Source organism: Symphalangus syndactylus, chromosome 18 (genome assembly GCF_028878055.3).
Source record: "Symphalangus syndactylus isolate Jambi chromosome 18, NHGRI_mSymSyn1-v2.1_pri, whole genome shotgun sequence".
In the NCBI taxonomy this organism is placed as follows: Eukaryota; Metazoa; Chordata; class Mammalia; order Primates; family Hylobatidae; genus Symphalangus; species Symphalangus syndactylus.
This window is the reverse complement of record NC_072440.2, coordinates 101,541,695-101,559,009: the sequence shown is the minus strand read 5'-3', so window position 1 is coordinate 101,559,009 and position 17,315 is coordinate 101,541,695. Positions and strand designations below refer to the sequence as shown.

Below are 17,315 nucleotides of genomic sequence, written 5' to 3'. Positions count from 1 at the left end.
TCCCGATGGTACAAGCAGTGGCCTCTCTTCTCAGGAGAAGAAAATTCAGCTTCGTTTGTTGAACAGGCTTTATGACCTCTGTGCCGCCTGTGAGTCGGGTCTCAACTTCCCAAGACTAGAGCTGGTAAAGCACATTCTGAAGCCTAGAGGCTGTAGGGAGGCTGAGGTGGGAGGATTGCCTGGGGCCGGGAGTTTGAGGCTGTAATGCCCTGTGGTTGTGCCTGTGAATAGCCACCACACTCCAGCCTGGACAACATAGCAAGACCTTGTCTCTTAAAACAAAACAAAACAAAACACAGCATGTGCTATAAACCAGGCCAGAGAGACCTTTTTTTTTTTTTGAGACGGAGTCTCGCTCTGTCGCCCAGGCTGGAGTGCAGTGGCGCGATCTCAGCTCACTGCAACCTCTGCCTCCTGGGTTCAAGCAATTCTCCTGCCTCAGCCTCCCAAGTAGCTGGGACTACAGGTGTGTGCCACCATACCTGGCTAATTTTTGTATTTTTAGTAGAGACGGGGTTTCACCCTGTTGGCCAGGATGGTCTTGATCTCTTGATCTTGTGATCCGCCCGCCTCAGCCTCCCAAAGTGCTGGGATTATAAGCGTGAGCCATCGCACCGGCCGAGAGGCCTTTAAACTTAGTTTGACTTGGGCTTTCCCAATATTACCTGAATGAGGACATCTTTCTCTTCTGCAGGGCACCCATGAGCTAGTGATTGACGGGATGAACCAGAGGCGCGCATTGTTGCATTTGAATCCTGTCTCTTCCAGGGGCATTTAGGGCACCACTGCCCGCAGCCGGTCAGACCTGGTCCAAAAGTCACTTCTGGATTTTCCTTTTCTCACCTGTAAATGGACTGAATGGCTTCACAGGCTCTTGGCTTCATCAGGATGGGTTGTTTCTGCTTGTTCCTTGCCTCTAGCAGAGCTGGGAATGGGAAGGACACAGACAGCTTTGATTGCAGCCAGGGCTGGCAGACACACCTTGCCCGGCCTGGGCCCTGGAATGCCCACGGAAGACAGAAACCCTCGAGGCTTGTCTGGCTTGCTGGGCGATGGGCCGCAGTCTGGTTGGTCACAGTCCCTCATGCTGCTGCCAGCCGGGCAGGCCTCATTTTGGTTCTCGGACAAGACTATCATTGCTCAAGAGTTGCCAGCCTGTGCACAGCATATTTTGATGAGGGGTGAGCCTGCCTGGGTCATGGTCTGACCTCATGGGCCCTCAGCCCAGGTCTGCGTTGCCCCCTCTGAGGCCCAGGCTTTAGTGACTGCAGCCCAGGCAGGGGAGGCAAGGCCTGTGTGTTCCAAGCAGCAGCGGGCAAGCTGTGGTGCTGTGAGTACAGAAGGCCGGAGGGGCTGGGCACGGTGGCTCACGCCTGTAATCCCAGCACTTTGGGTGTCTCAGCCGCATTCTGACAACAAGAGGTCTCAATCTGTCAACTAGAGACATTTAGTCAAAGGAGACTCCTCTATTATCTCACAATATCACTTTGCTCAGAGAGGTCAAGGAGCTTATATCAGGTCACACAGCCAGTAAAAGTTGGAACTGGCATTTAAATGTGGGCCTTACTGGTTTGAAAGCCCTAGTTCCTACCACTGTTTTACTGGCTCCCAAATACCTCTCAGCAATTTTTCATTGGCTTGTGGTGAAATCAGAAAAATAAAGACAAGCAGTATTTTTTTTTGTTTTGTTTTGCTTTTTGAAAAAAAAATATAAATCTTATTTTAAAAAGCAAGATCTGGCTGGTCACGGTGGCTCATGCCTGTAATCCAGCACTTTGGGAGGCCGAGGCGGGCAGATCACCTGAGGTCAGGAGTTCGAGACCAGCCTGGCCAACATGGTGAAATCTTGCCTCTACTAAAAATACAAAAAATGGCCAGGCGTGATGGCATGTGCCTGTAATCCCAGCTACTTGGGAGACCAAGGCAGGGGAATTGCTTGAACCTTGGAGGCCAGAGGTTGCAGTGAGCCAAGATGGTGCCACTGCACTCCAGCCTGGGCGACAGAACGAGATCCATTTCAAAAAAAAAATAGAAGGCCAGAGGGATGGCAGAGGGCCATCCTCAGACAACATTCTTTCCAAAGGCAAGGTGCATGGACAGGAAAGGGCTTGGATACCTGACCCGGGGCAAGGCTTAGTGTACATGGCTGGAGCTGGTGTTTGGGACATGTGAGAGATGAGGAAGAAGTCACAGTCACACACCCAGAGGCTTCTGGAGGCCCCTGCAGGGAGACATAATCTCAGACGTCCCTGAGCATCTGTCAGTAACCAAGCACATGCTCGACATGCGGAGGTGATGCACAGTCTTTGCCTTCTGGAAGCCACAGCCTTGCTGGGGACAGACTCATAGTGCCACATGCGCCATGATGGAAACAAAGACCAAGCTGCAGGAAGCGGGTTCAGTGTTGGAGGAGTTATCGGGCAGGGGTGCTTCAGATGGAAAGGGAGACCTCAGCCCTTTGGTCTGAATGCCATGAAGGCCTTGGACTTGGTGCAAATGGCCAGAGACAAGAGCTTGATCTGAAATGTATCTCTTCCAAGCCACGTAGACAGTGCGAGCCGATACCACAGTCATGGTTGCCAGGAGGAGTCTCAACGTTTGAGCATGTTTATGGAGCACTTGCTCTGTGCAGGGCACTGCAACAGGCTCTGGGAACACAGAGACCAGTGAGTCACAGTCTCTGTCCTCGAGGAGCCTGAGACAGCACAAGGAGTGGAGTTCAGGACAGCAGGGGCAGGGACAGTTGGGCCCCCCTGGAAGGAGTTGGTCTTTGCCTGTCCTACATGTTGAAGGACAGAGGTAGCTGTGAGAGGAGAGTAGGGAGTTGTGGGGACTTGCCTGGAGTGTCAGAGGGGACGGGGTAGGAGGTGGAGTGAAGAGATGGATGGGACAGCACACACCGCCCTGCCATCTCCCATCCTGGGCTGCCGCTTGGTGCCTTGAGGCTGGTTCCCGGCTTGTGGGATGGCTCTGGGCCCATGGTGGGAGGTGAGATTGCCTGTGCCTGTGCAGTGGGGTCCTGGAGGTGAGTTTCGCTGCTGTTCCTGCCACAGGAGGAGTCCCCCCTGTCCTCCTGGTTACCCTCTGACTACTCCCTGCTGTTACTTCCTCCCCAGGCCTGCACCCTTGCTACAAGGTCATTCCCACTGTGTGTGGCAATACCAAAGCCTGTATTAATAACCAAACTAATACCAATGTCTGAGTCAGCCTGGACTGCTGTCACAAAATACCACTGACTGGGCAGCTTAAACCACAGACTAAGATCAGACAACCTGGTTTCTCTTGAAGGCTCTCTGCCTGGCTTGTAGACGGCCACCTTCTTGCTGTGTCATCCCATGGCCTTTCCTTGGTGCCTGCATGAGGACAGGGAGAGCACGGATCCAACTCTCTGCTGTCCTTTCTTATATGGCCTCGGATCCTATTGGATCAGGGCCCCACCCTTAGTGCCTCAGAGGTACTCTTGTCAACAGGCCAGGACTCGCCATGTTAATTCCAACACCAGCATCCTAAGTCTGTAAAACAAATTCTCCCAAGGACTTCATCCAAGTCCCGGTGGTCTAGAAGGTGTCTGAGTATGGTTCCCAGGCAGGTTCCACCTGCAACAAGGCTGTGTCCACTTAGTGGATGTGGCAGGGAAGGAAGCCGTGGCCTTGCCATGGGCCAAGCAGGGCGTTAGGTGCTTCATGCCTTGTCTCACTTTATCCTGGAGCTTCCACAGCTTGCTCTGTGCCAGCGTTTCCTCATCTGTGAAATGGAGATCATCATAGGGTTTTAATAGGGTTGAAGCATAAATTAAATGGAATAATTCATGTGTCTTGCCCCAAGGTCAGCAGCAGTAGGTGCCAGCTGCTTTAATGGTCATTGTCACCATCGTCATCCTGTTATTTTCAGGCCTTTCCTACGTCTCATGTGCTGGCATTTCTTCCCCGGCCCGGTTTCCTCCTCCGAGTCCCATTTCATTCAGGGCTTCTTGGGGACCTGTCCACCCACATGTCAAACTCAAGCTTGTCCCAGGCAGAACTTGCCTCCTCTCCTCCATCCCCATCCCTCCCACCTCCATGGCTGCCCGGCTTAGTGCACTTCCCTCCCTCCACCCAGCCACCAAGCACGAAAGCTGGTGTGGCCAGGCCTGCGTCATTGCCTTGCACCCTATCCAGTCGGGCCTCCCCTGTCCTCCTCTCCCCTCCCAGGGCCCCTCCCACTCCTCTTGGCACCACCCTCTCCCTCCCACGTTCCTGCTGGCTTCTCCCCTGAAGCCTCCTCCACACCAGCCTCAGAGGACTCCCCCAGAGTGCGTGAGTGTCCCCAGCCTGCTCCCCTTGGTCAGCTGGAGTCTTGTTTGGTGACCCCACTGGGTGCCGCTGTTGGGGCTGGAGGAATCTCAGTCCAATTCCCATGCTAGGGGCTGAGTGGGCAGGATCTAGTGTTGTTTTTGGCACATGGTGAAGTGCAGACATGACCCTTGGTGACCGATCCTACCCCTTTCTGTTCAGCGTCCGTCCACACTCCCTCTTCCCTGACTCACAGTGCCCTGAGCACATAGCGCTGCCAGCCCTCCTTGCCTGACACCCAGCGCCCTCCATTACCGGCCATACGGCCACCTTCTCTTCCCCTTAGCCTCCACGTGAATACCATGTCTGTGTCCCAGTGAAGGGACACAATCCTCCCTAGGAGGAGCCGGCGCCAGCTCTTTGTCCTCACTTAGCATTCTAGGCGGTTATCACTGGGCCCCCAGCTCTCTGCGGTGTGTCTGCCTAGGGGTCTCCCTGTGGACCTTGGGCAGGGGGTGGTGTCTAGTGTGTGTCCCCAGCAGTGTGATGGGTGTGGAGTGAGCGTGACAGTCCCCTTTCATGCACCAGGATAGACCGGGAAGTGCAGGTGCACAGGGAGCCTGGTCTGGGACATCGGCCATAGGAAGGGCCCTCTAAGCGGTGCAGGAATTCCAGGGGCCACCGTGGCGCTGCAGCTTCTAGGGAATTTCCCGCTCTCCCATAGACCCGGCGTATTAAAAGAGGTCGGGTCGTGGGGCTGGCCCGGGTAGCTCTCTGTAAGTGTGTGGAGAACTAATCTGAAGAGAGCAGGCAGGGGCCACTCCGCTGTGTCTCAGGTAGGGAAATGGATTCCTTCCTGGCCTAGGGGTTGGGTCAGCTGAGGTTTATTCAGTGTTGCTTCTTTCTGACTTCAATTCTGGGGCTCTCTCCACCCCACACCTGGTTAGAATGAGCCAGAGACATCCTGAAGGCAGTGGGTTTTGGGGAAAGAAAAGAAAAAAAGGAAATGCTTGAAAACACTGGTGTGATCTGTTCACCAGGGACTTTTCTATAAATAGCATATACTGAAAAACGCACCTCCCTGCTGTTTAATATAAACCACAGTCACACAGACCAGTATTTTGCTAATGTGTAAAATGCCTTCTTTGTAATGGACAGTGAAGGTGGAAACTGTCTAGCGCTTGAGCTCACAGCTCCCTGCTCCCACGGGGAGCGTTTGCCTTCCCAGAGCCCTGTGCCTGCCCACCGGCGTTGCCCGTGATGGCTGCCTTCGTGTCCACGTTGATGCTTGGCTTGGGATTCCGAAGTCTTAATCGTGGCTGCAGAGCGCAGGCTCATGTGTTGAAATGTGTTTGTATTCTTCCAGTTGACTTAACATCCTTTGTGACCCACTTTGAATGGGACATGGCCAAATATCCTGCCAAGCAGCCGCTTGTGAGTGTGGTGGACGCAATAGCCAAGGTGAGAAAAGGGACTGCTCTGGGGAACAGCTGACTGGTGGGTCAGGCAGGCAAGAGTCTGGGGTCTGAGCCTGGGTAGGGCCCCCCTGTCAACAGCCTCAGCCTGTCCTGTCTGGGCCTCTGGGTTTCTGAGGTGTGGCTTCCTTCCATGCACTGGGCAGCTTTGGGGTTTTGGGGCAGCCCTGGACAGGGAAAGAGTCAGTCCCCTGGCCTCCCCTCGAGGGCCCAGCACCCATTCACTTGCTGCTCCACTTCTTTTTTCAAAAGTTACTGATGGTGGATGGGCACGGTGGCTCACGCCTGTAATCCCAGCACTTTGGGAGGCCAAGGTGGGTGGATCACGAGGTCAGGAGTTCGAGACCAGTCTGTCCAAAATAGTGAAACCCTGTCTGTACTAAAAAATATAAAAATTAGCCTGGCGTGGTGGTGCGCACCTGTAGGCCCAGCTACTCGGGAGGCTGAGGCAGGAGAACCTCTTGAATCCGGGAGGTGGAGGTTGCAGTGAGCCGAGATCACACCACTGCTCTCCAGCTTGGGCAGCAGAATGAGGTTCCGTCCCCCCACCAAAAAAAAAGTTACTGATGGTGAAGGCAGCTCCCCCATCATCTACTCCTAGGAACCTGACACCTCTAGCCCCCAGGGGATTGTTCACCTGCAAAGCTATTTGGTTTAAGTGGAGAGTTTGGCTTGGGAGCCCTAACCTCTTCAGACACTGCACCAGCTCATTGCTCTCTACTTGTGACAATGGAGAGGCAGTAAGTGTCCCGACAGTCCTCTGTCCTGTTCAGCAATGGCCTCCACTCCACTTGGTAAAATGAACACCCTGTGACTCGAGTCCCAGGGGATGCTATGGGCACCTGGAGCTGGGTGACTTCTCTGTGTCGTCACTGAAGGTGAGGATGACAAGGACCGCGAGACTGAGGCTGATGGTTTCTGATGGCCTGGCCCTCCCTTCTGCCACAAAACACTGAGCCCCTAATGTGTCCCCTCTCCTGCTGGCCCCCATGGCTGTGGGAGAGTCTCGGCTTGGGCCAGGAACAAAGGCGCCCGGTTCTCTACTGTGACTGTGGCCAAGGGTCAGAGTGGAGCTGGGCCTCTGACCTGTCCTCTGGCAGCTCCTGCAGGTCTCCTGGAAAGTAGGGTGGGGCCAGAAAGCTTGGGAATCTGGGTGGGGCACCTTGGGTGCTGTTTACATCAGAGAGGCCCAGGCCCCTGCTGGGACGATCAGGCAGTGATTCTGGAAGGCCCTTCAAGGAGGGGCTGCCCAGAGCACCTGTGCCAGGTGTGCCTTTCAGAGGGCGCTGTGCATGTCCACCAAGGAACTGGAAGCACATGGTGGCTGGTGGGGCTGGCCCTTCCCTGCCTCGCCATGTGCCAGTTTGGGATTCTCTCAGTCCCAGGGATGCCAGACTCAGGGGGGAGGGTCCCCTGGAGCACATGGAGGGAGCAGAGGGGCTGTCGGGAGACCTGGCTTATCCAGTCCAGAGCACCCCAAGAGTGCCTTAGGAAGGAAGGAGGGCGCTGGTTTGGTGGCATTCCAGATGTGCCCGAGACTGTGCTGGGCTCTCTTACTCTCCACCTCGTGCCATGGGGTGGACATCGCTTTCCTGTGAGTGCAGAAGAGGAAGCTGAGGGGTTGAGCGAGCGATCCAGGGCCCACAGCGGTTGGAGTATTATGCTGGGATGGGGATGCAGGTCTTGGGGGCCAGAGCCCGCAGATTGTGCTATGTGCATGGCACCACTTCCCAAGGAAGCACTGGACTGGCCCAACCGCAGGGAAGCTGCTCCTGGCAGCAGCAGGGCCAGAGGCTCCGGGGTGTTGGCTCCCTCAGTCCTTCCTACACCAGGAACACAGTGTGACACCCCCCACCTCAGCCTCGTTCTGCCAACGAGAGGTCTCAATCTATCAACTCGAGACGTTTAGTCAAAGGAGACTCCTCTATTATCTCACAATAATTCTGGGCTACTTTGCTCAGAGAGGTCAAGGAGCTTATGTCAGGTCACACAGCCAGTAAAAGTCAGAACTGGCATTTAAATGTGGGCCTTACTGGTTCAAAAGCCCTAACTCCTACCACTGCTTTACTGGCTCCCAAATACCTCTCAGCAATTTTTCATTGGCTTGTGGTGAAATCAGAAAAATAAAGACAAGCAGTATTTTTTTTTTGCTTTTTTTTTTTTTCCAAAAAATATATAAATCTTATTTTAAAAAGCAAGATCTGTGGATTGTACCCATGTCAGTTTCCTGGTTATGATACTGCACTATGATGGTATAGTGCAGAATAGTATAGTATAGTTGTATAGGACAGTATGGTGTAGTGATAGAGCTGTATAGTGCAAAATAGTAATCATATAGTTGTATGGTTCCATAATGCAGTATACTATACAGTTGTACAGTATACTTCCATCGTGCAGAAGATTTTAATATAGTTGTATAGTTGTATAACATAGCTGCATAGTACAGTATAGTATGTAGTTGTATAGTGCAGAAAAACATTTAGTTTTTATCTTTAAAATCATCACTTTATCTTTAAATCTTTTTTTATTATCATTTTTTATCATTTTATTATTATTATTTTTGAGACAGAGTCTCACTGTGATCTTGGGTCACTGCAGCCTTCACCTCCCTGGTTCAAGCAATTCTCCTGCCTCAGCCTCCCAAGTAGCTGGGATTGTAGGCACATGCCACCATGCCTGGCTAACTTTTTTGTATTTTGAGTAGAGACAGGGTTTCACCATGTTGGCCAGGCTGGTCCCAAACTCCTGAGCTCAGGCAATCCGCACATCTCGGCCTCCCAAAGTGCTAGGATTTCAGGTATGTGCCTGGCCATTTTATTATATATATTTTTTGAGACAGGGTCTCACTCTGTCACCCAAGCTGGAGTACAGTGGCGCGATCTCAGCTCACTGCCTCCTGGGTTCAAGTACTTCTCCTTCCTCAGCCTCCTGAGTAGCTGGGATTACAGGTGTGCACCACCATGCCCAGCCAATCTTTGTATTTTTAGTAGAGACAGGATTTTACCATGTTGGCCAGGCTGGTCTCAAACTCCTGACCTCAGGTGATCCGCCCGCCTCGGCCTCCCAAAGTGCTGGGATTACAGGCATGAGCTACCTTGCCCAGCCTACCATTTTAATATAATCATTTAATTTAATCATTTTATCATTTTATTTAATTACTTTATCTTTAAAATTATTTTATAATTTTATCTTTAGAATAATAAAATCATCCGAGCTGTGATAATCACCTCCATTCCCTTTATTGTCCCAAAAGGTAACCAATGTTTAAAAGTTGGCAATGGATTCTTCCATATATAAAAATGTATATATTTAGACTAAAGCTGTTGGCATTCTATGGAGCACCCATTTTCTTCATCTATTGACTCTCGAGATTCTCCCGTCAGCAGCCGTGTGCTGGTCTGTAGCATTTGTGGATGGCCGTGGTGTAAATGCTCCTGCTGTGGCCGGCTGCCCAAGCTGGTGGGGTGTCACTGCGTGGGGCTGCGAGGAGGGAATGGGAAGGAGCCTGGCACAGTCGGCTCTCAGCACTGGCATTATCCCCGCTGTGGAACAAATGGGGAACCTGAGCCAGTCGGCCAGAAAGCAGGAGGGCGCGGCTTGAGCCCGGGCCTGTCCTGTTTCTGTCCACTGCACCTCCCTGCCCCTGCCAACCCATGCGAGGGAGATCGGCACAGCCGAGCCAGGAGACGTGGGCATTTGAGAGGGCCAGGCCATGTCGGGTACCCGTGGAAGCAAAGATTGGGGGTCAGCCTGAGCTGCCCTCCAGCAGAGCCTGAGAGGGTAGGTGTGGGCGTGGGATGTCCCGACCGTTCAGGATGGGCTTGAAATCAGGAGAGGTTGGGCTCATTGAGTCATCCTAGAAAAGCCATCATGGCTTGGCGCCTGGGTGCCACACGAGGGCTCCCTGGAAGGGCCAAATGCTGGTAAACAGAAGCCATCCCAGCAAATGGGCAGGGCAGTTATTTTTCTTGAACGCACCATGAGCTGTTGTGGCCGTTTCAAAAAGTTCAGCCAACTCCTTCAATGCTCAAGGTCACCTGGAGCTTTTGCTTTCCCAAACAGCAACTGGCGCAGATCGAGATGGACCTGAAGTCCCGAACGGCCGCCTACAACACTCTGAAGACAAACCTGGAGAACCTGGAAAAGAAATCCATGTGTGTATTTGCCAGCCTCCACATCTGGCGAGGGCGGGTCCTGGCGGGGGCTTAGCGTTTGCTTGTCCTGTCACTGGGCCACCTGGGAGTCTGTGCATGTGCATGAGAGTGAGACAGACAGGTGGAGGCACTCTCACCCCTCCAAGAGCCGTGTGCTGGGGGAGGAAGAAAGGGCCAGGTGAGGGTGATCACACCCCGTGAATGTGCCCAGGGAAGAGGAGGCAGCCATGCACGCTTCCGTCTCCCAGCTTCTTTAGGGCCCCTGGGTGCCACCCCAGTCTTCCCCTGTGGAGACTGCACAGAGGGCCCCCAGGGGTGATGGGAGGCCAGGACGTCAGCTCACGGCCCTTTGAAAGTGCAGCAGGCTGGTGGGCTCTGTGGCCCAGAGCAGAGCAGCCTCAGGGACTCAGGTGCCTTCTCCACCCACCTGAAGAACTGCCGTGTGGGAGAGGGAGCAGGTTCCGCAGACAGAACAGTCACCAGGATGGTGGAGATGCCACAGAAAAGTGTAAGCTCAGCAACACGGTGGCAGGGACTGTCTTGTGAGGTAGTGAGTGTCCTGTTGTTGGAGGTGTGTAAGAGAAGCCAGGTGGCCAGGCATGGTGGCTCACGCCTGTAATCCCAGCACTTTGGGAGGCTGAGGCGGGCAGATCACATGAGGCCAAGAGTTTGAGACCAGCCTGGCCAACGTGGTGAAACCCCGTCTCTACTAGAAATACAAAAATTAGCTGGGCGTGGTGGCGGGTGCGTGTAATTCCAGCTACTTGGGAAGCTGAGGCACAAGGATCACTTGAACCTGGGAGACAGAGGTTGAGTGAGCTGAGATCGCCATTGCACTCCAGCCTGGGCATAGAGTAAGACTCTGCCTGGAAAAAAAAAAAAAAAAAAAGGCCGGGCGCGGTGGCTCACGCTTGTAATCCCAGCACTTTGGGAGGCCGAGGCGGGCGGATCACGAGGTCAGGAGATCGAGACCACGGTGAAACCCCGTCTCTACTAAAAATACAAAAAATTAGCCGGGCGTGGTGGCGGGCGCCTGTAGTCCCAGCTACTCGGAGAGGCTGAGGCAGGAGAATGGCGTGAACCCGGGAGGCAGAGCTTGCAGTGAGCCGAGATTGCGCCACTGCACTCCAGCCTGGGCGACAGAGCGAGACTCCGTCTCAAAAAAAAAAAAAAAAAAGAAGCCAGGTGAGCCCCTGCTGGAGAGGCTGCCCCTGAGCAGGGTGGGGTGGGGTTGGCATGGAACAGCCCAGTCCCCCCAGACTCTGGATCTGATGCTGTTGGCGGTTCTCCGAGAACCCTGGTCAATTGTAGAGTTTTCAATATGATACCTACACTGGGCCCCTAACTCCAGAGAAGGGAAGTGGTGCAGGGAGCCCCGAGCCAGCTACCCTCCCCCTGATTGGCCCACTACTGTAAGCAAAGAGAATGTTACCTGGGAGGTACCCCCACTTCAGCAATCCACTTCTGAGGGTCACTGGGCCAGCTGTCTTCTTGTGAAGAAAGCAAATGGTACATCAGTGGAAGGAAAATTAAAAACCATAGATGGATTTTAGGCTGGGCATGATGGCTCATGCCTGTAATCCCAGCACTTTGGGAGGCTGAGGCAGGTGGATCACCTGAGGCCAGGAGTTTGAGAACAGCCTGACCAACAGGGAGGAACCTCGTCTCCACTAAAAATACAAAATTAGCCGGGTGTAGTGGTGCACGCCTGTAATCCCAGCTACTCGGGAGGCTGAGGCAGGAGAATCGCTTGAACCCGGGAGGAAGAGGTTGCAGTGAGCCGAGATCAAGCCACTGCACTCCAGCCTGGGCAACAAGAGCGAAACTCCGTCTCAAAAAAAAAAAAAAAAGCCCACTTCAACTGGAAGCCCTTGCTGTTGGATGCCTGGCTTCATGTCAAAAGTCAGTGGGCATGAGCTATGGAGGATGGGACAGAGGCTGGGTGCCGGGGCAGAGAGCCCTAAGTGGGGATGGGTCATCCGTCTGTCCTGGCTTGGAGCCTACAGACCATGGGGCCATCCACTCACACGGCATCACCCTGTGATGGATTTCTTCAGGATTGGTTGGGACTTGAGCAAACATCTGGTCCAGCCTCTTCACTCAACTGGTGAGGTTCCTTCATCCATTGATCATTCATTGATTCGCAGTGACTTTAATGGATTTACTGAGCACATACAGCAAGCATAGGAGGGTGGCGTACAAAGAGGGATGAACGTTTCTAACTCCCTCCTCTGCGCTCTCTTTTCCTCTTTGTACACAAACCAAGTATGCACTGTGCCCTCAGGCCTGATGCTAGACCCTAAAGATATAAAGCAGAGTACAATACAATTTTTGCACTTGCAGAGCTCACAGTTATTCATTCAACAAACGTGTGGAAAGTTGGCTTCGTGTTGGGGATTCAGAGGTGAGCCAGGGAGACAGGTGGGATAGTGTAAGAGTAATGTGTTCAGTGCTAGGACAGGGAGGTTCATGCACGCGGTGCCCAGGGAGAAAGAACCTAAGGGCTTTATCCATGGCCACGCAGCTGCTCAGTGATGTTCAGGCAGGGGACAGCAAAGAAGCCACGCAGGCGCCCTGAGGAGGGTGTTTCCCACTGCCTTTAAAGCTTTGGTCATGGCTCAACGCTGAGAGCGATTTCCCAGGGAAGCACTGTGTGCTGACGTCACGGCCCCTGTGCTGACGTCATGGCCCCTGTGCTGACGCCGCATACAGCCTGGGTAGTTAGATCTTGGCCCATTTGCTGATCTGACAGCCTTGATCCGTGTGCCAATAATACCATACCCTCCACTCAGACTAGGTCCACTGGGCATGTAGAAAGCTATTTCAGGTGAGTGTCCCCTGGCTGCTTGGCTGGGAGTTCTGTAAAGTGACACGGAGCTCTATCGAGGATGACTCACGCATCTCCAAGAGCTGGCTGTTGTGTTGACACTTGAGTAACTTTAGCTGCCTGGCACCCGAGGCCCCCCTCCCGTAGCAGCTGTGGCTGGCACCAGGGCAGGGCAGGTCACTGAGGTGTTGGATTCGGCAGCCCCTTGGGTGACGGGTGATAGCACCTGAGGCCCTGCCAGCCTTCCTGTCCCTAGAGGGGAGGAGGCAGCAGCTTGGCCCCAGCACAGAGCCTGGCCCTGGGGTTGGCGGGGAGCAATCATTGCCGAGAATTGCTGGGTTCTCTTAGGCTCCAGCATCCCTGGCGCCCACCCTTCCTTGAGAACTGCCCCCAGCCCCAGCGCCTGGGTGTGGGTGTGTGTGGGGTCACTGTGTCCCTTTCTGCTCACATCTTTCACACCCTTTGTTCCACCTGCCTTTTAGGGGGAACCTCTTCACCCGGACACTGAGTGATATTGTGAGCAAAGAGGACTTCGTGCTGGATTCTGAATATCTCGTTACACTTCTGGTCATTGTCCCCAAGTGAGTGCTGGGCGAGTGAGTGTCTCGGTCTGTGCTGGGCGATCGAGTGTCTCGGCCTGTGCTGGGCGATCACGAAGGAAACTGGCCCTGCCCAGTGGAGAGGAAGGTGGGCCCATTGGTGACTTGGGTGGTGTGGACGAGGATGCTCCCTGCCCAGCCCCAGTTCTCGGGAAGCAGTCATTCCTTCATGGGGCCCTGCTTGTGGCTGTGTCAGCAGGGACAGTGGTTGGTTGATAGTGGTTGTGGCCACGATAGAAGCAGCCATTTATTGAGCGCTTGCTGTATACCCAATGCGTGGTCGACATTATTTTGTTTCATCCTCACCAAAGGCCTGGGAAGTCTGGTGATTCCCATTGTCCTGAGGCTGGAGAGGTCGGTTAGCTTGTCCAAGGTCACAAGGGGCCTGGATTAGATGGTTATTAGTGAGCCCCAAGTGTATCCATAGCTCTTCACAAAGGTACTTCTGTGGGTACCCTGTGGAGGCTGGGCAGGGGATTCCCTATGGGCACAGCAGGCCCTCAGAGGAGGTTAGGGCTCCCTCTGACCCCATCCCTGCTCACCTTCAGGCCCTCAGGAAAAGGGTTATGCAGCTTCCTAGGCACTCAGGACATCCAAGAGCCTTTTCTGCAAAAAATCACGTTAACGATTCTGTGTTCTTGCAGACCAAACTACTCACAATGGCAAAAAACCTACGAATCTCTCTCAGACATGGTCGTCCCTCGATCAACCAAGTAAGTGAGACCCCAGCTTGGTCCCAGGGCCCCTGGGGTGCATGTGTGGGTGCTTCAGGGCACCCAACCACCAAACATGCCCCGAGGGTGTGAGGCCCCCCAGCCCTCCACACCTGGGCCCTCTCCTGTCCCTTGGCCTGGAATTCTGTCAGGGTTGCACACCTTGTCACATGCCAGAGTGCCTTCCTCTTTCAAAACTTCACTTCCCTGCCCCTGCCCTGGGAAGGCTGCCCTGGCCCCACCTGGCCGAGCAGCCTCTCCACGCCGTTGCCTTTGCTGCATTCTGGCTCTGCGTTCTCGGCTCAGCGTCAATTCTTCTCTGCCAGAGGGGGAAGCCAGCCCTGGCCTGAGCGGCTGCCCAGTGAACGGCCACAGCAGGAGCCGGGAGAGAAAGCAGCCTCAGCGTGTGGCCTGTGGGGGCCAGAGCAGGAGTGGCCAGTGGGCCCTGTCAAAGTGACAGGAGGAGAGCCGGTTACAGACTGTGTCCATCACGGGACACTGCATGGCGGGGGAACCAAGGATGCTGGGCCCTGTGTGTCAGGAGGGATGAAGGGGAAAGGCAGCTGCAGATGAGCAGAGGGTCTGAACTGAATGTGAAATGGGTGTGACTCGGGCACACACAGGTGCACAGGGAATTATGGGGATGGGTCACGGGGAGGAAGGCCACGCTTAGGATGTTAGTGGCTCAGGATGGAGTGAGTGGCACATAGTGGGGTAGGGGCATGTGGGCTTTCACCTGCTGGAACTTTGGTTTTGGGTGGCTGATCCAAAGCTGCATGTTTTCCTTTTTTTGAGACAGATTCTCACTCTGTTGCCCAGGCTGGTGTGCAGTGGCGTGAGCTCAGCTCACTGCAACCTCCGCCTCCCAGGTTCAAGCAACTCTCCTACCTCAGCCTCTCAAGTAGCTGGGATTATAGGTGTGCACCAACACAGCCAGCTAATTTTTGTATTTTTGGTAGAGATGGGGTTTCACCATGTTGGCCAGGCTGGTCTCGAACTCCTGACCTCAGGTGATCCACCTGCCTCAGCCTCCCAAAGTGCTGGGATTACAGGTGTGAGCCACCACACCCAGCTTGGTACTCATTTTCCTCTATACCTTTTTGTATGGCTGAGATGGTTTGTAATTTGAAGAGGTTTTAGAATGCGCATCAGGCAGCCAGCCTGTTCATCTGACTCCCCACACACAGAACTCCCGGTGCAAGGCCTCTGCCCTGGGGCCCCTGCTGGGGGACGGGGCTCTCCCAGGGCTACGAGATGGCAATCGGGATCTAAGTTGAAGGGTGCAAGGAACAGGACAATCACAGCCCGAGGTTACAGGGGAGGCAGGGAAGAGGAGCAAGGCCCTGGAAGCCGGTGTGCTGGCAGGAGCATTCACTGCTCTTAAAGGCCAAGCACCGGGGATCCTTGCCAGGACCTCCCAGACCAGAGCCTCAGGCCCTCCATTGTCACAGGCCACCTGAAAGCCTGCACAGATGACTCTGGAAATACCTGGAGTCTGAGGGCAGCCCCTATGGGCATGGGCTCTGAGAAATAGGAAGGGTGACCCCGCCAGCATGCCAGCGTGCTGTGAGATCGTGTCTGGGCCTGAGGGCTCCCACTTCCAGTCTTCTGGCCAATATGACTCAGAGATGCTTAGACTCCTGGCCCCAAGAATTCCTGAGTTGCTAGAGACAGTGGCCCCAGTGGTCCTGTGTTGAGACATGCTTGGGAGGCTGTGTCCTATTAGGACTTTGTGACATCGGAAGTGAAATGGACCTTGTAAGATAGTTTCCACCACTCTGCTTCACTATCGGGCAGCACATCAGAGCCAGGCACACCCTGTGCCAGCTGCGGTGACGGAGGCCCAGGAGGGCTTGGTCTCTCAGGAATTTGATAAGCAGGAGCTAAAGCCCAGGCCCCTGCACTCCCTGCACCCCGAGCCCCCTGAGGCCTTAGCCTGGAGGGGTGTGGACGGGGCAGGAGGGAAGGGCAGGCAGCCAGGGGTTAGGAAATCTCAGAGAGTGTCCTTGGTTCCCCAGCCCTCAGCTGCTGCCACGGACTGCAGGTGCAGGCCACCAGGCCCTGGGGCCTCTGAGCCCCACTCCCACACAGGGCCTGGCAGTGAATCCAGCCAACAGATGCTTCTCTCCAACAGACTCATTACTGAGGACAAGGAAGGGGGCCTTTTCACCGTGACTCTGTTTCGAAAAGTGATTGAAGATTTCAAAACCAAGGCCAAAGAAAACAAGTAAGGGTGTTCCGGGTTTGGTTCATCTCCCGCTGCGGGGGGCCTCTGCCCCTCTGGAAAGCTTCTGAGGGAAAGCCCATGGTTTGCTTGTTTTAAGGTTCACTGTTCGTGAATTTTACTACGATGAGAAAGAAATTAAAAGAGAAAGGGAGGAGATGGCCAGATTGCTGTCTGATAAGAAGCAACAGTATGTAAGTATGTGATTGAGCAGCCCCTCCCACCCCTACCTGGTGGCCTGGGGATAGAAGAGTCCTCCCAGGTCTCCAGCTCTCCCTCCTCCCTCTCATTGTCCCCAGGCTCCTGGGCTCACACCAGGGAGACCGTCTGTTCTCCTGGGACGCCTAAGCAGGGTCTGGGGGGAGGGGTGATGAGCACAAAAGAGCCCAGGCGGTGGAGCTGGGGGCGGGAGCCGGGGGCCCGCCCGAGCCAGCGCTTTCCACATACGTTCTCACTGGTCCCGAGCGCCGGCCTGCCAGGAAGGGGTTGCTAACTCCACAGTATGGATGAGAAACTGAGGCTCTGAGAGGCAAGCTGGCCAGAGGACCCTGCCAGGCCTTCCTGGGACTGAGCGAGGCACATGGGCTCCAGGCGGGAGCATCTGTGTGCAGGGTGGGCAGTGCTAGGCCTTGGAGATTGCAGCCGTGAGGTTTCCAGGGCGCCACTAGCCCCTGTATTTACCTCCCGTGTCCTTAGCATGGAGAGGGTGCTTAACTGGAGACTTCCGACCACAGCCACTCAGAAACCCTTCATGGAGGAGGACAGCTTAGCTCACCAGGGAGCAAAACTAGATGCTTGCATGTGAAATGTGAGCAGGAGAGCTTTGGGAATGTCACTCCACCGCTCCGGGAAGTGAGCACCTCCCATACTCAGGTCCTCCTGCTGCAGTGCTGGGCTAGGCCGGGCAACTTGGAAGGAGCCTGTCTGGGTGGAATGTTTTTGGGCCCCTTCTTCCTCGTGCCCACCAGGGAAGGTTCCGTGGAGCACCTTCCAGTCCAGCCTCTAGTGACGGGGCGGGAGGAATGAGTAGAAAGTTCTTGAGGCCTTTGGGG

At 54.5% G+C, this 17,315-nt stretch overlaps 1 protein-coding gene across 6 annotated transcripts in view; it reads left to right on the top strand.

Annotated features, from left to right (window-relative positions):
* ATP6V1C2 (ATPase H+ transporting V1 subunit C2) overlaps nucleotides 1-17,315 on the top strand; it is a 59,944-nt gene that overhangs the window by 33,419 nt on the left and 9,210 nt on the right. For all 6 annotated transcript variants that reach the window (XM_055252128.2, XM_055252127.2, XM_055252126.2 and 3 more), the window contains 6 exons: nucleotides 5,638-5,732; nucleotides 9,809-9,900; nucleotides 13,210-13,308; nucleotides 13,971-14,039; nucleotides 16,174-16,266; nucleotides 16,364-16,457. In XM_055252128.2, the coding sequence (XP_055108103.1) occupies nucleotides 5,638-5,732; nucleotides 9,809-9,900; nucleotides 13,210-13,308; nucleotides 13,971-14,039; nucleotides 16,174-16,266; nucleotides 16,364-16,457 (542 nt within the window). The remainder of the gene's footprint in view (nucleotides 1-5,637; nucleotides 5,733-9,808; nucleotides 9,901-13,209; nucleotides 13,309-13,970; nucleotides 14,040-16,173; nucleotides 16,267-16,363; nucleotides 16,458-17,315) is intronic.